Source organism: Monodelphis domestica, chromosome 4, assembly GCF_027887165.1.
Source record: "Monodelphis domestica isolate mMonDom1 chromosome 4, mMonDom1.pri, whole genome shotgun sequence".
In the NCBI taxonomy this organism is placed as follows: domain Eukaryota; kingdom Metazoa; phylum Chordata; class Mammalia; order Didelphimorphia; family Didelphidae; genus Monodelphis; species Monodelphis domestica.
The window spans coordinates 346,912,521-346,938,432 of NC_077230.1; the positions used below are offsets into that span (position 1 = coordinate 346,912,521).

Here is a 25,912-nt window from a genome sequence, read left to right on the forward strand (position 1 = left end):
ACCTAATGGATCAGTTGCCCTTGTATGAAGGGGAAGATTTTATGGAGTGAAAAGAACCAGGAAGCTTGGATTAACATGTTGGCTTTGCTTCTTACTAGCTACACAATCATGATTGAGTTATGTAGACTCTTTGAATCCCAGTTTCCAGTCTATATAGAGGAGCCCTAATGTGAGAGGATGGGCAAAACTCTGAGCTGAGGGGTGGGAGGGAGCTACAAATACTTGGTTGTTTTGGGTCTGTCCTTTGCTTCTGATTTGGGCCTATCTTTTCCCATCTCTTTCCCGAACTCTTCATAAATCAGTAGAGAACATTAACCTTCATTCCTAGAGTTCTTAGAAGTTTACCAATCTCTTTTCCCTAGAGCCAACACATGAGGTAGACAATACAAAGAGTTTTAGCACATTTTACAGTGGAAGCTGAGATTCCAGTTGGTGAAAGAGGTCTATTGTGTTACTATTAGAGCCAGGGTTCAAACCCTTGTCTCCTGACTTCAAGGCTGGTAATCGTAAAATAGTAATGACTTAAATAAATGCTTTATTTATTTCTCTGTCATCCTAAAAGGGTTACAGTTTTTACCTGGGCTCTTTCACAGAGGCTCAGTCATGGAGATCTTAAGGGTTCTGCAATGTAGATGATAATCTGTGATCAAATTTTCATTGTCAGGTAATAGATGCTCTTGTTTCCAGGGTTTTTTTTTTTTTGTCATGAGTAATAAAGGTCATGGCAGAGTTAAATCATCAGTGTGAAGTTAAAACCATGCAAAGGGAGCTGTGGTTTCAAAAAAGAGGCAGCATAGTTTAGTGGAACTAGAACCAATTGGATTTGAAGTCAGAGGACCTGGGTTCAGATTATGATCTGTTAGTTATTAGCTTTTTGATTTTGGGTGAGCCAGTTCCTCTTTCTAGGTATACCTCTCTCATATATAAAATGGACTATATTAAATATTAGGACTATATTAGATATTAGTTCTAAATTCTGTAATCCTACTTAACTGATACTTGTTAGGATAGGATTTTCAAGAAAGGGAAACACAAAAGGAAAAAACATATAAAAATCTACTTTATTGTTTTGGAAGGGAAAGGAATAAGGACATAGGGATTTACTTATGCTTATTCTTATTTAAAAAATGAACTAACAATGCTAACTAGGTTACCAAACTAAAACTTAACCAAGTTCCCAAATCTTACTCAGAATGGGTCCAAAAAACAGTTAGAGCCAAGATCTATTGTTAGATGTCCAAGCAAGTCCTGATGTCCAAGTGAGACTGAATGCTGCCAGCAGCTAGATACAGGAACCCTTCCTCAGTTCAACACAGGGAAAATCTTCTTCAGATCCCTCTTCAGACCTTCCTCTTGACTTCCTCAGGAGACCAGAAGAAAAAGTACATTGGGATAAGATGGAGTCTTCCCAGATCCTCCAGCTCAGGCTCCCATGTGGCCCTTGGTCACATGCCACTGTCAATCATACCTAGGTTTGCACTTTTCAGTTTTTGCACAGTTTTGCAAATTGCAAACCTTTCCATCCTTCATCACATACTACAGGGTTGTTCTGAAGAGAACACTTTGTAAACTGTAAGTACTCTAGAAATACAGGATGTCGCATTAAGCTTAACAATTCACTTAAAAAATTCACTTAAACTTTTGGATAACTTTTGTTATTTATTTAATTAGAAGACATAGCTTTGAGTCTGTGGTTCTCACCCAAGTTGTATGACTTTGAGCAAATAATTTGTTTCCGAATTGTACCTCTCCATCTTTAAATAAGAGATTTGTCTCATACTACCTGTGCCACAACTTTGTTGGGAAGAAAGCATTTGTAAAGTTTAAAACAGTATTGAAACATGAGTTGTCAACCCATGTTCTAGCAAGAGAGTGAATATGAAAGGGTTGTGTTAACTGTATGGTATGTGCCTATAAAGAAGACTGTGATTGTTTTTAGCACATTTGATTCAAATACTGAACTTTTTTCCCCCCTTTTTCCTATAGGGTCTTCAGTCTTCCACAATGAACCCTGTTTACAGCCCTGTCCAACCTGGGGCTCCCTATGGTAACCCCAAGACCATGGCCTACACAGGTAAGTGTTTTTAGGAATGAACTTCATCTCTTTCCTTTGCCTCTAATCCCACATCTCCAACTACCTTTCAGACATCTCATGCCGATTGTCTAGTAGATATCTTAAAACACAACATGTGCAAAACTAAAATCATTATATTTTTCCCTAAACTCTTTGCTATTCCTAACCTTCCTTGGTACTATTGAGGGTACCATCATCCTCCCAGTCTTTCAGGTATTCAATCTAAGAGGCATCATCCTTGGCTTTTTTACTTTCAACTTCCCATCCCCACCTTATGTCTAAACTGTTGCTAAGGTCTATTGATTACACCTTTGCTATGTCTATCAAATATGACCCGTCTCTCCCCTGACATTACCATCACCCTTGTCACCTTGTGCCTGCTCTGTTACGGTAGCCTAATGGTGGGTCTTCCTGCATTAGACCTCTCCTCATTCTATTCCATCCTCCATTTAGCAACCTAAGTGATTTTCCTAAAGTGTAGCATTCAATAAACTCCAATAACTACCTACTGCCATGTTACACCAGATACAAAACCTTCTGTTTGGCATTAGTCATTATGTTAATAATTCAGCATAATAGTATTCCATTATATTTATATACCATAATTTATTTGTCCATTTCCTCTGCGTGTATGTGTGTGTGTGTGTGTGTGTGTGTGTGTGTATTTCCAAAATTGTGATATCACTGCTGTAGCGATTTCTGGGAGTCCTAGGCTGAACTCCCTTTACTGATGCAGAAGACTCAGAAAAAGTTTTTCAATTTCATTAAGGAAATTTCTTTTGTTATGGCTATATTAATAAGATTGTTGTATGTACTCTCTGACTTGTGCTTAGGGGACAATGTTCAGTTCATGTACCATGTATTTCATGCCTATCTTTTACAGTTTATATGTAATTCAAGTTCTAACTAATGGTGTTATTTAATGTTACAGGGTTACAATAAAGTGAAAACATAAACTGGAAAAAAAAATGAGCACCCCCTCAGATTCCCATTAGCCATTGAGCTATTCTCGTAGCTCAAAATAAAGAGCTATAAATATCTTCATATATCTTTAGAGCTTGTTTTGTTTAGAATTATTTCCTCCCTTAATCTACCCTTCTAACTCCACTTTCTCCTCTTTCCCTTTAATTTCCTTGTTGAGTAAAATGTATTTCTATAACTCTGTGGTGTGTGTGTGTGTGTGTGTGTGCGCGCACACATGCATATATACATATATATGTATATATATATGTGTGTGTGTGTGTGTTCTTCTTTCTTTTAAACAGTTCAGATGAGTGAGGTTTAAGTGTTAACCCCTCCTTGAAACTTCCTTCTTGTTTCTATAGATGTCTAATTGGGCACCTTGATTATATGAGACAATTTTCCCTAACCTTGCTTTTCCCTCTTCCCCCATGCATTCCTCTTCTCCTATCTATCCATTTTTAAGATTATCTAGATATAACAGAACCATTCCCATGCCTTATCCAATTGGACCTGTTGCTATAATGATGATGATGATGATGATGACGACTAACATTTATATAGCACTTACTACTTGCTAGGCTTTATGAAGTGCTTTACAGTTATTGTCTTAGTTTATCTTTACAACTCTAGGAGGTAGGTGCTATTATTATCTCCATTTTACAGTTGAGGAAATGAGGCAAACAGAAATTAAATTACTTGCCCAGGGTCACACAGCAAGTAAATGTCTGAGGTCAGATTTGAACTCAAGTTTTCCTGATTTCAAGACTGATGTTCTATCCACTGAGCCACCTAGTTGCTCCCTCTATTAATCTTGATGAAAATAGTGTTCTGCAGTCTCCCTGGTTTGGAATGTAAGTGGTTTATCCTTTTTTATTCCCTTATTCATTCATGTTTTCCTTTTTATGTTTCTCTTCACTCCTGTGTTTGAATTTCAAAGTTTATCTATACCTCTGATATTTTCATCAGGGATGTTTGGAAGTCACCAATTCATTTAAAGGTCAATTATTCCCCACCTCCCACTTCCTGCAATATTATACTAAGTTTTGTTGGGTAAGTTATTCTTGGCTGTAAGTCCATATCCTTTGCCTTCTGGAATATCCTTTTCCAAGCTCTTTGCTACTTTATAGTAGTGGTTGCTAAATGATCCTGACTGTGTGTCCTGAGTATTTAAATGTTTTCATTCTGGCTGCTTGTGGTATTTTTTTCTTTATTTGACTTGGAAGCTCTGGCTTTTGACTGTGACATTCCTGGGAGTTTTCATTTGGGTTATCTTTTAGGAGGTGACCAATAGATTCTTTCTATTTTCAATTTGTTCTATGGTTCTAAGAGATTTAGGCAGTTTTTTTTAAAGTTAAAAGGCTGAAAAAATAGAAGAAAAGGAAAATAGATTAAGGAGAAAAAAATTAAGAACCATTGGATTATCTGAAAGCCATGATCCCCACCCCTTGCCAAAAAACAACATCATCAACAACCTTAGACATAATTCAAGAAATCTTAAAAGAAAACTGTCTGGGGGGATATTTTAGGAGGGTTGGGAGTAGAAGGGACATTCTAGGATTGGAAGGGAATGTTTAACTTGTAAAGATTAAAATTTAGGGGAGATGGGGAGACTGAGGCATCTGAGGCAGGTAGAAATTAGTTTCTCTCTGCAAGGAGTATTATATTTTTTAGAGGTTTATTAAAGTTAAGGATTAAAAGAAAATACAGGATAAGAAAGAACATGTGTCTAGGCCAGAGGCCTAGACCTCACCTACATTATGGAAAAAGCCGTGTCTGCTCCAAACGCAAGTCCAAAAAGCGCCCACCCCTCAAAAGCCTTTGAATCCACTTAAATACCTTCTCGATCTCGGCCCAGGTGAGATTACAAGGCATTCTGGGGAAGTGGAGCAAAGGCTCATGGGGATTGTAGTCCTGTATTCGAGTCTATTTTTTACAAACTTTAGCATGAACAAATTACCTAAAAGCTGGAATATTTGGCTATTGATTCTCTTCGATTAATGAAATGACTCCTGATCAAACTCCAAATTAGAATGTGTCAGTCAAATTAATGACTGTCTCTATGTTAGTGTGAAGAAGGCTCAACAGCCATTGGAAGAAATTAACCATGTGAAAATACTTCTACTTCTTCAAGGAACTTGGAGTCTCAAGATAGATAGGTGTCAAAGAGATCTTGAATGTTAACACTAGAAGGTACCTTAGAATATAGAATGGCAGTTCTTGATAGGCCTAAAGGATGAAAAATGTCAGTGCTTTTGTCTTTTGTCTCCTTGTTTTCAGAGGAGGAATTTGTTGAGAATTTTTTAAAAGAACATCTGGTTTTCTAGGTCATACATTGTCTGGCTCTTTTTGTCCCTCCTCTTGCCTGTACTTCCTGCCCCTTTTGGAATTTTCTATTACTGGAACCCTCCACACTAGACTCTTCCATGCTCTAATTAACCTTGCCAGTTGGCACTACCTTGCCAGTAACTTCAAAAGTGGGAAACCAATCAGAAACACACACTAGAGATGCTGCTCTTTTCTTATAAAACACCGGCCTTCCTTAGCATTAGGGAATAGTCCCAGGAGGGCAACCCAGGTGACTCCTCACCCAATTAGGATGGATAGTGGAAAGCTGGCAGAACATGGTTGCCAGGTCAGGAGGGCCACTTAGCACATCATCAGTCCCTTTGCTTTGCTTGCTGTGGCTGTAAGATCATCTCACCTCGGCTACCCTTTACTGACAACAAATGTGTCCTTGGTGTGTGTAATCTCAATGCATCCTCACCTCCCTCCTTAGGCCCCTGACTGTTGCAAGTTTGGCCTTGTTATGCCTTCCATTTTGTTACTTTAACCATACTGAGAGGAAGATTTGTTACTTTTAGCATTTACTAGATACTTTTTATCTTCTCTGGAAACCTCTATGTCCCCCCAAGGCAACTGCAAAAGCAAGGGCAATTATATAATAGAATGAGAGGGTCATTCTCTAGGAGAACAAAGTTCTCCATGAATTACTACTACTGGTAGCTATCATTTTACAGAGTTTTACAGTTTATGTGCTTCAACAGTGGTTTCATGTTCCTTATCTCATTTAATCTTTGCCCTAAATCTGAGACAGGTAGACTCTCCATCTCCTCATTTGTGAAGCAGAAATAATACTGAGCCCCTTGGTTGGTGTATACACTTTAGAAACTGCACTACTAAACAAACGTAAGGGATTCACTTATTAACTTTATTTTACAGATGTCATAGATTTAGTGCTACCAAGGGTCCGAGAGATGATCTAGGCTAAGTCCTTATTTCATACATGAGAAAATTGATGCCTAGCACATGGCAACCTCAGGGCAGAACTTCAGCTAGAATATTTATCTCAGGAGTCCCAGGCCTGTGCTTCTCAGAGGGTGGAAGTGGCAGGGCCTTGAACTCTTGTCTTCACATTTTGAGGCCTCTACACTGTTTCACCTACTTGATGCTCCTCCTTTTTCCCAGGCTGCCCCTTGTACCGAATTCTCTCCTTCCCCATCTTTGCTTCCTGGCTTCCTTCAAGTTCCAACTAAAAGTCCACCTTCTGTAGGAAGCCTTTCCCTGTCTCCCTTAATACTAGTGTTTGCCTTCTGTTGATTACTTCCTATTTTTCCTGTCAGAATTGTTCAAAAGTTGTCTTCCCCTTTACACTGTGAGCTCTTTGAGAGAAGAGACTACGTTTTGCTTTTCTTTGTATCTCTAGAACTTAACAGAGTGCCTGGTACATAGTAGACACTTAATAAATGCTTATTTACTGACTGACTGATGTCCAATATCCACATCTCAGTCTATGTTGCAGAGTTCTTAGAATCTTACTCTTTTATGAGGACTCAGCGGTCATCCAGGCTAATGGATACTAGACTCTGAATCTATAAACTATAGCCTCTTGATAAGTGGCCAGCCTTTCTCTATGAAGAGCTTGTTCATGTTTTTGTATACTGATATGTTACAAAGTTTTCCATTGCCCTGAGCCTCACTATACCTATTTATGCTCTTTGGAACCAAACAGATTGTCTCATCCTCCCACATTACAGCTCTTGAAATACTTCAAGACAGCTATCATCTGGTCACCATCATGTTTTTTTTTCTTTCCTATTAAGCAGAGCTTGTGTCTTCTGTTCTAGACCCCCCCTTTTTTTTTTCCTTTTAAACCTTACCTTCTGGCTTAGAATTAATATTGATTCTAAGCAGAAGAGTGGTAAGGGCAAGGCAATGGGGATTAAGTGATTTGCCCAGGGTCACACAGCTAGGAAGTGTCTGGGTTCAGATTTGAACTCAGGACTTCCCATCTCTAGGCCTGGCTCTCAATCTATTGAACCACCTAGCTGATCTGAAGATTCTTTTTTTTTTTTTGAAAAATTTATTTAGTCAATTTAGAACATTATTCCTTGATTACAAGAATCATATTCTTTCCCTCCTTTCCCTCCCCTCACCCCTTCCTGTGTGTCCTTTGATCTGAAGATTCTTGATCATCCTGATGGCCTCTTTTAGCACTTTTTTTTTTAAGGGAAAAGAGAGAGCAGATCTAGGTTTAAATGATGGCTCCAGCACTTAAAATCCGTGATTCTGGGCAAACCATTTTCCCTTTCTAAGGCTCTGTTTTATCTTGTGTAAAACAGGAGTCATAATCCCTGAAAGGTTTGGTAAATTTTAAAACCATATGAAAATAGGAGCTGCTGTCATAAAGATAGAAATTTAGACCTTTTTTGAGAAAACAGTGGACCTCTACTAGACAGAATTTAGCCCAGAGCAAAATAACAAAGCTTTGGAAAACTATGGTTATTTTCACAATGCCCAAGTAAGCTCAGAAGAGGTCCCTGGTGACTGAGCCCAGTACCAAAAAAAGGTTGATGGTGGGTGGGTGGGTGGGGGTTGGGGAATCTATTAGGATGGAAGTTAAACTTGAAAGATGTGACAAAATCAGAAGGCTATGGGATGCCTGAGGGAGGAAAGAGCAGAAGTAGCAAATGGTAACAGCCAATTCCTCCCCTGGTTATTGAGGCTTTGTCACAGTGGATAGAAATATGCCTCAGACTTTCACAGTGCCTGCCCACAGGGGTAATAGAATGAAATATTATTCTAAAAGAGCTTTAGCAAAATCTACTAATTTTTTATTTTTAAATGTAAAAATGCATTTATTGACAGCTTTTGAGTTGATTTCCATTTCTTCAAAAAGTCTATATATGGACAGAATGCCAAGAAAAATCAGACAGTTTATGCCAAAACAAAATTTACAAGCAGTATGAATGTAGATGACATTGAATAGCTTTCCCCTGGTTTATGGCCTTGAAGATCTTTAGCTATTTTAAGTAACTATGCATTTATTTACCCCTATTGCTGAGAGGAAAAGATGAACCTTTATTTTTTTTTAAAGCCTTCCCTTCCCTCTTAGGAACAGTACTAAGTATTAGTTCCAAAACAAGAAGAGCAATAAAAGCTAGGCAATTGAGTTCAAGTGACTTGTTCAGGGTCATGCAGCCAGGAAGTGTCTGAGGCTAGATTTGAACGCAGGACTTCCTATCTTTAGGCCTTGCTGTATATCCAGTGAGCTACCTAGTGGCCCTGGCCTTTACTTTCATGAGAAGTTAGCAGTTAGTAATAGAGCTTTGCAAAATGAGATCTTCTGCCCATCCTGTGAACCCTCCCTTCACTGTCCTGGTCACCCACCAGCCTGCTAATGTTTTTTTTTGACAGTGTAACTCACTTGGTAGATAGAGAAAATGCTATTGATATACTAATAATAAGCATGACAATATAAGCTCATTTATATAGCATATTAGATATTTTGCAAAGTGCTTTATGTAAATTATGTCATTTGATTCTCACAGTAACCGTGTAAAGTAGGTGCTGTTGTTATTCCCGTTTTATGGATGAGGCACCTGAGACTAATTAGGGTAAATGGCTTGCTAAGAGTCACACAGCTAGTGTCTGTCTGAGAAAGGGTTAGAGGCTGTTAGCCTAGAACATACATCTTCCTGATGTCTTTCAAGACTTAGAAGACTCGATAAGAGTTGAGTCTTGCAAGATTCAGTTCAAGTTCTATCTTCAATATGTGCCTTTTCCTGGTCTGGACTGCCAGTGCCAAGCTCTAGAGAACAGGGGTTATACATGGTTATTCTGCAGCTCTACCGGCTAGTGATAACTAGTGATAGGAGATGTTTAACACAGTCTTCCCTTGCTCTTCCTGTTTGCCAGTTTAGTGTAAGAAGCTGAGAGTAGGAGAAGGTTATTTAGGGTTCACAGCTTCTTTAGAAATTTTGATGTCATACTTCAAATGTCAGTATTCCCTCATTCTGGGAAAACTCAAATGACCAGCAAAATAGTACATTTCAAAAGGTCTCTTTTGTTTGAGATCCAATATGTCTTGATTTGAAAATTGCATGGCTGATGGAAAGCACTTGAATATGTGTTCCAATCAGATTTTCTTTATTGATCTCATCAATCAGTAGCTCTTGGTGCTATAGAATCCATAAAGTTATTTTTCCCCCCTGAGATCTGCCCTATGCCTCTCAGTCAGCTGGGGAGAAATGAATTTAACTTAAAAATTTTTTAATTTAATGACTTCTATTTTCTTTATGCTCCTTATCCTCCTCTCTCTCTTTTTAAAAACCTGCAGAAGAGTGGTAAAGGCTATACAATGAAGGTTAAGTGACTTGCCCAGGGTCAGATTAACTAGGACATATCTGAGGCCAGATTTGAACCTAGGACCTCCCATCTCTAGGCCTTGCTCTTTTTTTTTTTTAAGTTTATTTAATGAATTAATTTAGAATATTTTTCCATGGTTATATGAATCATGTTCTTTCTCTCTCCTCCTCACACCCACCCCCCTCCTGTAGCCCACGCTCAATTCCTCTGGGTTTTACATGTGTCATTGATCAAGACTTATTTCCATATTATTGATAATTGCGCTAGGGTGATCATTTAGAGTCTACATCCCCAATCATATCCCCATTGACCCATGTAACCAGGCAGTTGTTTTTCTTCTGTGTTTCTACTCCCACAGTTCTTTTTCTGGATGTGGATTGTCCTGGAGAGAAGTCCTTTACATTCGATTATGCCACAGTGTATCAGTCTCTGTGTACAATGTTCTCCTGGTTCTGCTCCTCTCATTCTGCATCACTTCCTGGAGGTCATTCCAGCTCACATGGAATTCCTCCAGTTCATTATTCCTTTGAGCACAATAGTATTTCATCACCAACAGATACCATACTTTGTTTGGCCATTTCCCAATCGAGGGACACCCCCTCATTTTCCAATTTTTTTCTAGGCCTTGCTCTTAATCCACTGAGTCACCTAGCCACCACCCCCACCTCCCCCTTAAAAAAAAAGTGAAAAAAGAAAATTGATATAAGAAATAAGGATAGGTAAGCAAAACAGATTCTGGAGAGAAACTTGTATTTTGGCATTGTCAGTGAGCATAAATCCCTTTATATTTTTCATACTGAAATCCAGGGATAGTCATGAGAGGTCAAGAGTAAGGTAACTAAATTTTGTAAGGTAATTTCAACCTTGATGAGGAGATTGATGGATGAGTGTAGGGTCTAAAACAATTTTTACATTCTAGGAAGGTGGTTGACAAATTGGAGTATAGTCAGAGAGAGAGTTGGTCAAGATTTGAGGAAAGTGGAAATACTGCCAAACACATGAAAGAATGAATGCGTGTATGTATATATGTATCAGCTATCTACTGTATATTTAAAATGGGATGTCCTGGAGACATCTTAAACTCATTGCCTTTTGTCTCCATATCTTCTTCCAAACTTTCCTAATTCCTAAGACTCCATCATCTTTCCTGTGTCTCAGGTTCATTATCTCAGCATTCTCCTGGATTTATCAATCTTCTCAACTCCACAGACCTAATTAGTTGCTAAATTTCCATTACAACTGCTTTCAAATTCACCTCCTTTCCATTCACAAAGCTACCAGCTTAGTTTTAGCCCCCTTTACCTCTAGCCCTTATTATGGCAAGGGCCTCTTTATTGGCCTCTCTACCTCAAGTCTCTTCCCTCTCTGATCCATCCTATAAAGTGCTGCCACCAAATTAATTTTCCTTAAGTTCAAGCATGACCATGTGACCCCCCTACTTAATAAACTTTGGCTTTCTATTTCCTTTTAGGATCAAACATAAACTTTTTGGTTTATCTTTTATTTCTTTTTAAATTAAAAAAATTTTTTCAATCAGCAAAAATGTGCCTTCTTTCTCTATTACCTCTACCCATATTCAAGGAAGAAAAAAAAATCCTGGTTATAAATATATATGGTCTATATTGGCTTTGTCCAAATATATATATATATATATATATATATATATATATATATATATATATATATATATATATATATATATATATATATATAAAATTTTCTACCTTGAATCAATCCTTCACTGCTCCATCATGAGGTGAATACCATGTTTCATCATGATCCCTCTGGAATCTCTGGTCATTAAGCAAATCAGAGTTTGTAAGTCTTTCATAATTGTTTATCTTTACAATATTGTTGTCATTGTAGTAATTGTTTTCCCAGTTCTTCTCATTTTAGTATGCGTCAGTTAGTTCATAGAAGGCTTCCTATGTTTTTCTGAAATTATATCCTTCATCGCATCTTATAGCATCATATGGAATTAGGTGGTACCTGGAGTCAGTAAGACCTGAATTCAAATGTGCCTTCACACACTAATTATGTAGCCCTGTGCAAATCATTTAATCTTTCTCTGTTTACTGCAATTTCTTCATTTGTAAAATGGGGATAATAAAAGCATATTTCTCCCAGAGTTATTTGGAGGATCAAATGAGATAATTGTAAAACTCTTAGCACAGTGCCTAGCACATAAGAAGCACTATATAAATGTTAGCTATCATTGTTGTGGTTACCATAACTTGGCCATCCAGTTCTCCAGTTGATAAATACCTTCTAAGTTTCCAATTCTTTGTGACCACAAAAAGAATTACTATAAGTACTTTGGCACAACTTTAGTTATATTTTGTTTTCCTTAGGATTTACCATTCACTTAATCTACCCTCTCTCTGTGTGAGATACTGTTAACAGTTTATACTTATTTAGTTATAATTATTCACTCATATTTCCCTTCAAAAAAATTCTAGCTCATTATACAGATGAGGAAAGTAAGGCAAACAGGAGTAAACAACTTGGGATCTCATAGGTAGTAAGTGTCTGAGGCCAGATTTGAACTCAGGAAGGTTAGTTTTTCTGATTCCAGGCTCAGGACTCTATCTGCTTTGTCACCTAGATACCCTGTGAGGTAGGTAGTGCAAATATTATCTTCCTTCCTTCCTTCCTTCCTTCCTTCCTTCCTTCCTTCCTTCCTTCCTTCCTTCCTTCCTTCCTTCCTTCCTTCCTTCCTTCCTTCCTTCCTTCCTTCCTTCCTTCCTTCCTTCCTTCCTTCCTTCCTTCCTTCCTTCCTTCCTTCCTTCCTTCCTTCCTTCCTTCCTTCCTTCCTTCCTTCCTTCCTTCCTTCCTTCCTTCCTTCCTTCCTTGCTCTCCTTCCTCTCCTTCCTCTCCTTCTTCCCCTTCTTCCTTTCCGCCTTCTTCATATTTTCCATTCCTTCCTATTTGGAGGAATTGTGTTCAGAGTTAAGGGTAGAGTGAGGATTTTACCGTACTTCCTTTTGCTATTCCACCATCTTGTTTCTTTCTCTTCTTTCCCCTTTGGTTTTTAAAACTTTTTCTGAACTAGCACTTTCCCATGCTACCCCACTGCCATTGTGATCCAGCTAAAATGGCTTTCTCTCTCTCTTCCTCAGTTTCATGGCACCCCTTCTCCTAGTACCATAAATCTACTGCACTGATCAGTCTCCTTCCCTGGAGTTCCACCCTTCCTTATCTCTACCTCATGGAGTTCCTCTCTTTATTTGAGATGTACCTCAAAACACTATCTTCTACATGAAGCCTCCTGATTCTTTATCTGTCACAATTGCTAGTGCCCTCTCTCAAACTATCTTGTATTGAACTGATTTCCTGTATATACATATATAGGTATTTAGTAACTTTATTTTTATGCTATATTTTCAGCTGTATTTGTCTTCCCCATTAGAATGTAAGCTCATTGAGAGTAGAGACTATTATATCCTTTGCACTTCTATTACCAGCACCTGCATAGAGTAGGGATTTAATAAATACTTGTTGATTGATTGACAAATCAATTAAGCATTTATTAAGTCCCTATTATGTGCCCCAGACTGTTTTGAGTCTAGATGAAGAAACTCAGTCTCAGGTTAATTAGGTGACTTACTCAAGGTCAGAATGATCCAGTGGCAAGATTCAAATCTAGGACTTAGATTCCAAGTCCATTCCTCTTGTCACTATATCACAGAAGGCCTAGCCATGATGTTTATTGTCCATCACCACCATGCTTCACTACCATACTCATCTAATCCATTTCTACTTGGGCTGCCTGGTGCCCGTCCTTTGGAAGGAACCTTAGAGATCATTTACTCTAGCCTCCTCATTTTATAGATGACAAAACTGAGGTCTAGAGAGTTTATGTGAGCTCAGACTTGGCTAAAGTCACACAGCCAGTAAAAAGTAAAATCTAAGCTCTTGGATGCCACCCTTGCCATTCTAAGTATGAGCAATAGAGTCAACAAAGGCATGACTTAGTTTCACTGGTACAGAGAATATGTATAATGGAATAGAGGGAAGGGAAAGAGAGGTTACAACCTGGCCATAAAAACCCTTGTATTCCATGCTGAAGAGTCTAGCATATGGGGGAAGGGCATGGTCAGAGCTAGGCTGTAAGATGGTGACTGGCTTCCATGTAGGAGGGATTGAAAGAATGAGACTAGAGGCTGAGGAATAGATATCTGCTGGTACTGAGACAGGATGGTAAACACCTTGGTTCTAAATAGGCTATGTAGCTAGAGAGGTAAGCATTTCTTCTTCTTTTTTTATAAAAACCCTTACTTTCCTTCTTATAGTCAATACTGTGTATTGGCTCCAAGGCAGAAGAGTGGTAAGGGCTAGGCAATGGGGGTTAAGTGACTTGCCCAGGGTCACACAGCTGGGAAGTGTTTGAGGACACATTTGAACCCAGAACCTCCTGCCTCTAGGCCTGGCTCTCAATCCACTGAGCTACCCAGCTGCCCCCATGGTAAAGCATTTCTTAAGCACTTAACTCTGTGTCTACCTCTTTTGCTATGATCTTGAAATACAACAACAAGAAAACAAGATAGTTTCTACTCTCAAGGAGTTTATGTTCTATTGAAGGAAGATAAGACATAAAGGAGAACTGGAAAAGGAGGTGGGGAAGGGACTGGCACTAGGCAGTCAAGGTGGAGGTGAATTGGATGAGTATGGTGGTAGAATGTGTTGAAAGTGGAGAGCAACATGGCCCTTTCATGATATGGGAACTCACTCCTCTCCTCATTGAGTGGACTAGGGGTGGAGTCGTCTGTAAGAAGGAGAAAAGGAAGTAAAGAAAATAAACATTTCTTAAGCATGTACTGTGTTCATTTTGGTCTTCACAACAACCCTGGGAAGTAGGTACTATTATGATTTCCTTTTAGAGTTGAGGAAACTAAGCCAAACATTTTAAGGCCCACATATGGCCCTCAACACAGCAGAGTGCTACTGAATCAGATTTTAAAAATTAAAATTGATAAATATTTAACAAAATAAATAAAATATGATAAAATATTGATAATATTGTGTGCTTTTCCAAGTCATTATGTACTCTGCAGGGTTTAATGACTCCTGTTTTTAGTGGAATTTGTCACCATTGGTTTAAATGACTTTCCCAAGTTCACACAGCTGCTGTCTAAAGCTATATTTGAGCTTAGGTCTTCGTAACTTCAGGCCAGCACTTCCTGTACACTGTACCACCAAACTACCTGGCTAGGGGGCAAGTGTGAAGGGGATGGTTGGTTGGGAGAGGATATTATAGAGGGGAAAAAGACTTGCAACTCATCACATATGGCAGGTATGCTTGATTATATGTCAGTGACAACCCTGGAGAATCCAGACCATAGATAATGGGAGATGGGGAAAGATGATATATTAAGATGTATTGTGTTTGAGATCCATGGGGCATTCATGTATAGGGATAGGAGATATAGGCTGAATGTGATGGCCACAAATGGAAAGAATGGGCTGTGGGGGTTTTGAGGGGCAGGCAGGAACATTTCAAAAATAAACTGACAGGGGTTGATGCCTGATTGAGTTCTCCTTTGGAATAATTTCAACAGGAGTTCTATCTTATTGCTTGTATGCCCTGCTAGTTGCAGTGTTTAAGGAAAGTAAAAAAAGTGCATTGTCCTTGTCACTTCAATGCCTTGTCCCTGGGAACTGGGGCATCATTAGCATTCCAGGGAAAGGCTGGCTCCTGCAGCTGTAGTTGGCAATGAAACAGAGCCATGCAAGTGACTTAATTTGGAGCTGCCTTGGGCCATGCATTTCAAATCATGTCTTTTTATTACATAATCCATTTTGAAGCCTATAAACATTTAAAAGACTAGAAATGACCTTCAGAAGATCTCTAAAGTAAACCCAAAACCCAAACCTGAAAATCTCCAACTACTTATATTTTGCTTGATACTCAGCTAGATATATAATCTCTTCGCTGTCGGAACTCCACCATTTTGAAATCCATCCATGCATTTTTGTCCTATATGATTTATTTCAATGTCATTCCATAATCTGCCTTAGAGGATCTGCCCACTGTGCTGGAGGCCTTCCTTTGTCTCTTTTAATATTTCCTGCATCCTCTGTTCTGACTGTGCATTTGTTATCTCTTTTACCTCTGTGACCTTGAGCAAGTTACTTCCCTTCCCTCAGCCTCAGTTACATTATCTGTAAGATGAGAAGATTGGAGTGGATGGATATAAGGTTAAGGTTCCTTCTAGCTCTAATTACTATGACTGACCATGGCTAAATGACCAGCCTGTCTCTCTCTTATTATTCATATCCTGAATGCTGTCATCTTTTTTAAAAAATATCACTTTTCATGGACAAATCATCTTTGGTAACATGCTGTAGATTATACTTTTCATTGGGGGGACAATATTGCATTAATTTTCACATACAAAAAGGAAACTAAATGATGAATATATTAGAAACTGTGAAGCTTTGAGTATACTTATGACATAAATTAAGTTTAAAAAATAGTAACAGAACTGTTCTTATTTGTGCCCCTCTCTGTATTTTTTTTTGTTTCCTTCTATGCATTAAAAATGTCCGTTGATGCTTTTTTTCCATGTCTCTTATTACCTCTTAATGTCCTCCCATCACAAGTAGAAGCCCTCCCTTATAACAAATTTGTATAGTCAAACAAAACAAATCAGAATGTTTGGTTCATTCTGTGCCTCATCCTTTGCTAACATGTAGGAGATATGTTTTATTATCAGTCTTTGGAAATAATGATTAGACATTGCTCTGGTCAGAGTTTTGAGGTCATTTGAAATGTATATACCTTCACATTATCATCTTCATATTCCCCTTGTACCTTTCCTTTATGGAACCTTTAGTTTTGAATGTTCTGAGATAATTCATTTCTATAGAGATGCATGAAGGTACTTGCATCATACCATAGTAACTTATTTGAGCCTCCCAGAGAAGTGGTGTTAGCCTCAGTTTACAGGTGAAGATACCGAGATTATTTCTGGAGTAGTTCTAATGCTACAACTCTCCCAGTTCAGCTTTGATGTTGGGTTGAAATGAGGCTCTCTCAGGTCACTGGATAGTTAACAAAGGAGCTATACTTTGCCCTAACACAGGAAGGAGATGCAACAAGGTTATGGTGTTACTTTCTCTAGGCTTATCCACCTCTTCTCCATATGGAAATATGTCTGGTCACCAGGGCAAGATACTATGAAGCTCATGGTTATTACTCTTGTGGTCTTCAGAAATATACAGAGTGAGAAAGAACTGGACTCATGTGGCTGAGCCTTTTTATGCCTTTAGTAACCAGGAAGCTGTGCTGGGGAAGCTGGGGCCAGTTGCATCCTAGGATTGTTTTGTTTCTTTTTAGGGAAAACCAATCCCTGTTGAAGGAAGGAGGCCAAATTGCAAGGAGTTGAGAAGTGACTGACAGGAGAAGTAATGAGTAGAAACTATTTTTTACTCCCCTAAGAGTTTGACTGTAACAGGGAGTAGGGAGGTATTGGATGCTAATTTGAAGGGTTAGAGTCAAATCAAACATTTTTTAAAATGGTGGACTCTTAGGCATATAGGCAGCAGGGAAAAAGCTAGAAGACAGGAAGAGATTGAAAATAAGAGGACAGGAATTATTTGGAGCTCAAGTTGGCAGGGAAGGCATTAGGGGATGGGATCAAGGGCACATACAAGTGGAGGAATTGGATTTGGGGAGGGAGCACCTATTCATCAAAAACTAGAGCAAGGAGAGAATGAATGATACTAAAGAATTTTAATGTGTTAAACAGGAGAGAAAAGGGCACTTATTTTCTCAGTGAGAAGAGGTCCTCTTCTGAGAAGGGAGGAGGTGGTGTGGAGACCAGGAAGAGAAGATAAGGTTTGGAATAACTGCTTGGGGGAAGTGTAATAGAGAGTAAGATTGCCTTGTGATAATGAGGTTCCTGTTGAGAGTAAATAATACCAATTGGTAGTAGATCCAGTTAGCATGTTTACATGAATTCTTCTAGCACTATTTAGTGGCATATGAATAAGAACATAAAAAGCAGATAGTGGGAATAATCAAGGGATGGGGTTTGGCAAGTTATGAGTGGTAGAGGACAAAGAAGCAAAGGATTTGAGCAAAGAGGATGGTGTGTCATTGAATTGGTTAACTACAGTCAAGATTAGAAGGAAAGTAACAGGAAAGCATTGAGAGAACAGAATAAAGGAAGTTTCAGAATTTCTGATTAAGGAATAGAATGGTCATGGGTGAAAAAGTGAAATAAAGTGTGACCATACTTCTGCATAGTTGAGGTAGAATAAAGGTACAAGTCTTGGGAATTGAAGAGGTTTTTGCAGGACATTCTCCATTACAGTGGCAAAACAGTTTTAATGAAGGAGAAAGGTGGATTGGGAAGAGAAGGGAATACATTTATAGCACCTTCTGTGTGCCAGGTACTGTGCTAAGTGCTTTACAAATATTATCTCATTTGATCCTCACAACAACTCAGGGAGTTAGGTGCTGTTATTATCCCCATTTTAATTTTGAGGAAACTGAGACAAACAGTGACCAAGTGACTTGTCTGGGGTCACTCAGCTAGTGTCTGAAGCCATAGTTGAACTTAAGTCTTCCTGATTTCAGTCTCAGCACTCTGTTCACTGTCCTACATAGCTACCTCTGTAATTGGTTTGCACATATGTGTATAGATATAGAGATATTTATCTTAGAGTTTTATGCTGCATTTGATAATTAATTGTTGAACAAAATTATCTCTGTAATTGCATGTATGTAGGGGTATTTTGAGAAGATGTAGTCTGCTGTAGAGAATTATCTACAAAAACATGTTCTCTTTCCATATATTTATAACATGCATAGACCATTATCATACAAGATTTTATGGAGATGAGAAAGTAGCAATAGTGGTCAGTTGGTTACTGATGTCTCTTCATTTATCTTCTTTTGGTAATGATAGTCTTATGTTCTTTTCCATTTTTTCAGCATTATCTCTGAAATATTGTGAAGATAAATTTATGCTTTCACAATTATATCACCTCCAACATCGATGCTTTTTCCCCCCTATTTGCATTTGGTCAGATTCAGCTGTTTTCTATCTTCATCTTTCCCTTTCTCAGATAGGAGTCTAAGACTGAGATGTGTGACAGGTTCTTAAACCCTTTTTATCATGGATACCTTTGGCAGTCAGCTGAAAATTATACTCCACTTCTCAGAATGTTTTTAAATGCATATAAATAAAATACATAGGATTAGCAAAGAAACCAATTATGTTATAATAGTTTTATGTGTACATATGTGTAGAATAATATTATTATTTTAGAAAAAATCAGGTTTATTGACCCTAGGTTAAGAAACCTGGTAGTCTAAATGTTGTCATTACGTTGTCATTAATAATGTAGATCAACTGATATGAGATATGTAGACAATTCTATTTTATTTTGTTTATTGTCTTTGCAGTTTCATTTGTAAGAGTTTTTCAGTCAATCCTCAAGTCAGGCTTTCTCTAGGTTCATTTCCCATCTGTGGCATTTCACTCTTTTAGACATTGCACGTCCTTTTGTCCTCTTCCTTAGTGATGTTTGTTGATATTGAGGGCTTTTCCCACTTGCATTTTTTGATCTTCTGAGCCTCCCAAGTCTCTAAATCTACAAAGATCAGTGACCTTTATTTGGACTTTGTTCCTAATGTTTTTTCTAATTCCTCCATTCTTATCCCACTTCCTTAGATTTTTCTGGGGTCATTTCCACCTTATCTTTTAGGTATCTATTCTCTTTTCTTCCCACTTGAAGGCAGTTTTCTCCCAATACACAAGGAGTCCTCATCTCATATGACATTAATATGTTATTGTATTTTAGGGAGGGTATTGATAAGATGGAATGTTACCCAGAAGAAAACTGATTGAGTGGGATTATAGAAAGGGAATTTATGGGAGAAACAGTTGGAGAAATTAGTTCTGCCTTTCTTTAAGTTAGAATATGGAATATGGGGCAGCTGAAAAACTCAATGGGTAGAATATCAGGTTTGGAATTGAGAGGACGTGGGCTCAAATTTGACTTTAGACACTTCCTAGCTGTGTGACCTTGGTCAAAGTCACTTAACCCCAAAGACCTCACCCGCACCACTCTTCTTCCTTAGAGTTGATACTTAATATTGATTTTAAGGGTTTTAAGAAAAATAAATTAAATATGATTGTTGTCTTCCATTATCAGAAGGGTTTTCAGACTTTGTCATAGGCAGTTTAGGCATGTTGCCCAAGAAGGTTGAATTTGGACCAGTGGAAACAGATTTCAGCCCAACAACAGGTGTAAACTTCCAGTGTTCACACCAACCCCATTAAGGAATGACTTCCATTAAGAGTAGTTAGCCACCTGTTATAGGTACTGTTCAGATGAAATGCCCTGTAGTATATAAGTTTTAAAGCTCCTTTTGATTCTGAGATTCTGTGAACTATACTTTTCAAAGAATAATCTTCCTGGATTACAAAATGTATTAAAGTGAGACTGTTGGACCCAGACTTTGAAACTGTCAAGTAAAACTGAGAGCAGAGAAAACCTGTGATTCCTAGAAGCTTGTAGTTTTAATTGATTATAGGCTATAATAAAATGTGCACTAAAACATGAAATATCAAATTGATTTAATTACTTAGCACTTTGTATGAAGCCTTTGAGCTAATAATTCACTTCAATTTCTCCTGTGCACCAGTTAGTGTTCAGAGGAGGGGAAAATGGAGGAAACTCATTTGCTTCAAATCTTCTTTTATGACATTGTGAGATTTTTCCTGATTCTAGTCCTTTCTGTTTGAAGAGTTCATGATTTGCCTGGTTGTATCATAATCTTTGTTTTGATCTTGAAGTTCAAAGTATTTGAAAATGGTTATTGATAAATAAAGGAGTCCAGGATGACCAACTTTAATTTCTTTCCTTACTTTGCTTTTGAAATTTCAGATTTTGCACCATGTCTCTGCCACCATTTCACTCTAGTGCCTGAGACCTTTTCATGCCGGAACATTCTTCTACCATGCTGTCCCCTTCCCCCTGTTGGTGTTTGGGGGAGGGGTCTGGGATAGCTTGCTTTTATTCCTTGACTCTCCTCCTGACTTTCCAGACTTAGACTTAGTACCTCTCCTCTCTCATCCCCTCCTATTGTGTTTTGTTGTCCCCCATTAAAATTTAAGTTCCTTGAGGAGAAGACTGTCTATCTTACTGCTAATATTTGCATCTCCAGGGCTAGCACTGTGCCTGGTACGTACTGAGTGCTTAATAAATGCTTGTTACATTGTCTTAAAGGACTATATTTACATAATTATCTTCTAGATATCTGACCTATAGATATATCCTATTAATGTAAACCCAAAGGACCCTCCAGATAGAGGTGATTTCTTCCCACTTGGATCATAGATTTGTAGAATCTAGAGCCTGAAGGAATCTGGAGTTCATCTAATCTAATCCTTGATTCTGTATTTAAAAAAAAAAAAGACAAATAGGGTAAGGGATCTGCATGCAAAGTCAGGCCAAAGTCTGAAATAGCCAATAGCCTAGTATGTTTATTGTTGAGTTGTTTCAGTCATATTCAATTCTTCATAACCCCATTTGTGGTTTTCCTGGCAAAGATATTGGAATGGTTTGCCATTTCCTTCTCCAGAGAGGTGGAAACTGAGGCAAATAAGGTTAAGTGACTTGCCCAGGATGACAAAACTAGCAAATGTCTGAGGCCAGATTTGAACTCGGGAAGTGTGTTTTTCCAACTCTGGGTCTGGCACTCTATCCAGTGTGCCACATAGCTGCCCCAATAATACAGTAGTCTATTATAGCTGCAGTATAGAGTATGTGAGGGAAAGGAATGAAGAAGAAACCAGAAAGGGAGGTTGGAGCCAGGTGGTAATAGGCCTTAAATTTTTTTTTAATCTTTAAAAAATTTATTTTAATTTTTTTATTAAAAATTTTTAATTTTTTATTATTTTATTAATATATAATAATTTATATATATTATAAATGTATATAAATATATAAATAAACTAATAATAAATTATTATTTATTTTATTAAAAATTTTTTAAAATAATTCAGCCTGCTAGACTGAATTTATATTTTGTCTTGTAGACAGCAGTAGGAAGCCATTGAAGGTTTTTAAGTTAGGGAGTGATATAGGCAGATGTATGTTTTAGAAAAAAAGAATTTTTGTTTTTAGGAGGAAGCTGAATTCATCTGACTTGAGTTGTGTTGGGAAGGGAGATAGAGACAGAGATAGATTGGGTGGGTTGGGGGGGAGAATAGTGATTTTGATTCTCGCTCTTTTACGTTAGGGATGGGGCAGCTGAGGAGGGGAAGGGAGATATTGTTTCATTGTTTATTTGTTCCTTTTTTTGTCTTGGGAAACGTGGCATCCTGAAAACACCTATCTTGTGCTATTTTTAAGGTTACAAAAATTTATTTTTTGCACTAGAGAAATTCGGTTAGCACTTTGGCAAAATATTTGAGAAGAAATCTATAAAATGTGAACAAATCTTGTTGATTTGATGATTCAGAACAAAGCCATATCCTATTTTCAGTGATTCATTCTGCTAATGTGATTGAGATGCTGAATCATGAAGCTGCCATCAGAGTGTTTTTCACACCTTCATGGAACATGTCAAAGATAGGAAGAAGGAAGAGGAATTCTCTTTTACAAAGAAAGATTGCTGGCTTCAAAGAAAATGAAAAACATGTGTTTGGCAAATGTGGCATGGTAGAGTTTTAAATGAATAAATATTAATATACCAAGTGACTCCTCCATATGTCTACTTTGGATTTCAATATGCAACACTGGTCATTCTGCTTCCAAGTCTTCCACCTACTAGTAGTGTTATCTGATACAAATCACCCAACTTGTCATGGCTGAGGGCCTCTGTGTTGGTTATATAGCAACAGCTTAGGTGAAGATGCAGATGGCAAATCTGTGCATGAGAACTGAGAGAAATGACAGAATTTCAGAATAGACTGTTAGGTGACTTGTAAATGGTTAGCAGTCATCAGTAGAAGCTAATATGGATTCATGAAGAAATGTCTTGCCAAATTAATCTAAATTCCTTTTCAGGGTTACTAAAATCAAAACTATACTATGGACCTAGAGTACCATGATTTCAGGTTGTTAGGTGGTACAATGGAAAGTGCCAGCCATGGAGTCAGGAAATCTCATCTTCCTGAGTTTAAATCTGACCTCAGATACTTCCTAGCTTCCTGGCCAAGTCACTTAACTCATTTTGTCTCAGTTTCCTCATCTGTAAAATGAGATGGAGAAGGAAATGTCAACTTATTCCAGTATCTTTGCTAAGAAAACCCCAAATGAGGTCAGGAAGAGTTGGGCAAGACTAAAGATGACTCAACAATGGCAAATCATGATTTCAACAAGATATTTGACAAATGTCATCTTATCCAGGTAGAATGGGCTATATGAAAGATGTGTGCTATGAATTGATGGTGCAATAAGATGGATTTGGAATTTATTTAATGATAGGGTCCAAAGACCCATGATGAATTGATCAATGACAACTTGAAATTATATTTCTACTGGCAGCTTCAGGTGCCATATTTTGTGAGGTACAATGACATCCTAGGGCAGCATTGACGCTTTCTGAGTTCAAATGCCCATAGGGCAAATTCAAACTGTCTGTGAGAGCTGAGGGAGGAAGTCCTTGCTTTGGGTGGCTAGACAGAGGAGTGAGACATGCAAAAAATGGCCTTAGGCACTGGGAAGAGGGGGAACGAGCAACTCCCAAGTTCCTGTTCTGCATACATGCCAATACTTTGTCCATGTTTCCTAGGGCATTTCCATAGGAAGTCAGCCATATTGGTGAGAGGAACATCAAGTGAAAATGTTAACCTGGGCCATGATATGCTGGAGAAGAGATGATGTTGAATGAGACCATGATCATTCTCTTCCAATTTCTGATGGGCTGTCATTAGGAAAAGAGATTTTAGGTTTATCTTGCCTATCTCCAGAGGCTAGAAATAGGAACAGTTTGGGTGGGGATAGGTAAATTGTAGGGGAAAAGATCCTAGTTCAGAATAAGGAAGATCTCGTTTGAATAGTTGTGAATCTTATTGAGAAGTGCCTGTAGTTTTTCTAGACTTGATGCAATCAGCATGTCATCTAAATGACAGGGTGTTTGTAGGAGCTCTATGGAATCCCTGTTCCATTTTTACTTCCATCTGAGTATCTTCCAGATTGTGATGAACTTCTTTGGTGAGCTCTCTCCTTGCTTTAGGCCTCATTTGATACTGATAAAAGATCTGTTAGGCACAACTACCAAGATAATTTTGTTTATCACGATTTTTTTAATTAAAAATTTTTTTTGTAAAGATATTTTATTTTACCAATTACATGTAATAACAATTTTCCATATAAGTTTTCTGAAGTTATACAAACCAAATGGTCTCCCTTCCTTTCTTTCCTTTTCCTTCCTGAAGATGGTAAGCAATTTGATCTGGGTTATATATGTATTGACATGCAAAATGTGTTTCTATTTTGTTCATTTTTGTAAGAGAATAATCATATAAAACTGAAACCCCAAAATAAAAACCTAAATAAATTAAGTGAAAAATGGTATGCTTTCATCTGCATTCCAACTCCACAGTTCTTTCTCTGGAGGTAGAGAACTTTCTTTGTCATAAAGTCCTTCAGAATTGTCCTGGATCAGGAGGTAGCTGAGTGGCTCAGTGAAGTGAGAGCCAGGCCTAGAGACAGGAGGTTCTAGTTTCAAATCTGGCTTCAGACACTCTGTGACCCTGGGCAAGTCACTTAGCCCCCATTACCTAGCCCATACCCCTCTTCTACCTTGGAATCAGTATACAACATTGATTCTAAGATGGAAGGTTAAGGTTTAAAAAAAAATTGTTCTGGATCACTGTGTTGCTGAGAGGAGCTAAGTCTTTTGCAGTTGATCATAGTACTATATTGCTATTACTGTGCACAGTGTTCTCCTGGTTCTGTATCATTTCATTCTGCATCAGTTCATGTAGGTTTTTCTAGCTCTTTTTGAAATCATCTTCATAATTTCTTATAGGACATAAGTATTGTATCTCTGGCTTAATCTTAAGATATCTTTGGAAAACCTCTTATTGGAGAGGACTTTTGTGGACCGCTTTGCTCTGCATACCCCCCCCCCCCCCCCTTTTGTTATCCTACATTTAGGCACTGATTTTTAAAATTTTCTATGTTTCTTAATTGTTTAGTAAAATGTACAACTACTGAAGAACTTTGAGAAAGGAAATGGTGTGGTAAATTAGAAAAATAATATTGGCAACCATGTGAAGTTTGGGTTGGAGAAGAGCAGGTCTGGTATCCAGCTAGAAGATGATATTATAAGGGGCAGCTTGATGGCCTTTCATACTTCATAGCTGTGTGACCCTGGGCAAGTCACCCCCTAACCCCCCAAAAGCCTAGTCCTTAACACATTTCTGCCTTGGAACCAATACAAAGGATTGATTCTAAGATGGTAGATAAGGGACATTAAAAAAAAGAAGATTCTATATTACAGATGGCTAGATAAGAGGTGCTCACTTCAAATATAGGGTGATAACTGGGAAAGGAGTAGATGTAGAGGAATAGATGGAAGGTATATTATGTCTATAGAGCTACTACTTAGATAGTAGTTGGGTATGCGTAAGAGAGAAAAAATCAAATGTAGTTATCAGTCAGTTGAATAAATGTTTATTAAGTACCTACTATGTGCCAGGTATCTAATCCTGGGAATACAAAAAGAGGCAAAAGAAAATGCCTATCCTTAAGGAACTCATTTTATATACCTGGGTGAGTATAAGGTTGGTGCCGTCAATTGGAGACATTGTAGAGAAGTCTAGGTTTTGGTAGAAAATGAATAATTCAGTTTTTAATGATTCTGATGTATAAGAAGATATGAAATGGTTTCTCCCCATTGATTATGGACCTTTTAACTAATTCATTTTTTGTCTTCAGCTTAGAAAGTCAATGAATTAATTTTCTAATTAACTAGTGTTCATCAAGACAAAGATATGGAATGAATCTCAATCAAGCATCCTTTCTGGATGCCTTTAAAAAAATATCCCAACTGACTAAAGAAATTCAACCCCATAAGTTACTTCTGCCTTTGATTTGTGTAACCGTTAAACCATATGATTTCTAAGTGTAGGCTTCTTCAGGTAGAAAGCCAAAGGAGTGTTTATCTTGATTGAAATCTCAACCTTTGCCTTTCTTTCCTTTTATTTTTTAGTAGAAGAGTAGAACCGTTGTGGTATCATGGGAATCTATATTATTTAA

The 25,912-nt window shown here is 37.9% G+C and overlaps 1 protein-coding gene across 5 annotated transcripts in view; it reads left to right on the forward strand.

The window, feature by feature from the left end:
• Positions 1 to 25,912, forward strand: part of FAM168A (family with sequence similarity 168 member A) — a 213,300-nt gene that overhangs the window by 91,706 nt on the left and 95,682 nt on the right. For all 5 annotated transcript variants that reach the window (XM_056795003.1, XM_056795005.1, XM_007491011.3 and 2 more), the window contains one exon: positions 1,987 to 2,074. In XM_056795003.1, coding sequence (XP_056650981.1) covers positions 1,987 to 2,074 — 88 coding nt within the window. The remainder of the gene's footprint in view (positions 1 to 1,986; positions 2,075 to 25,912) is intronic.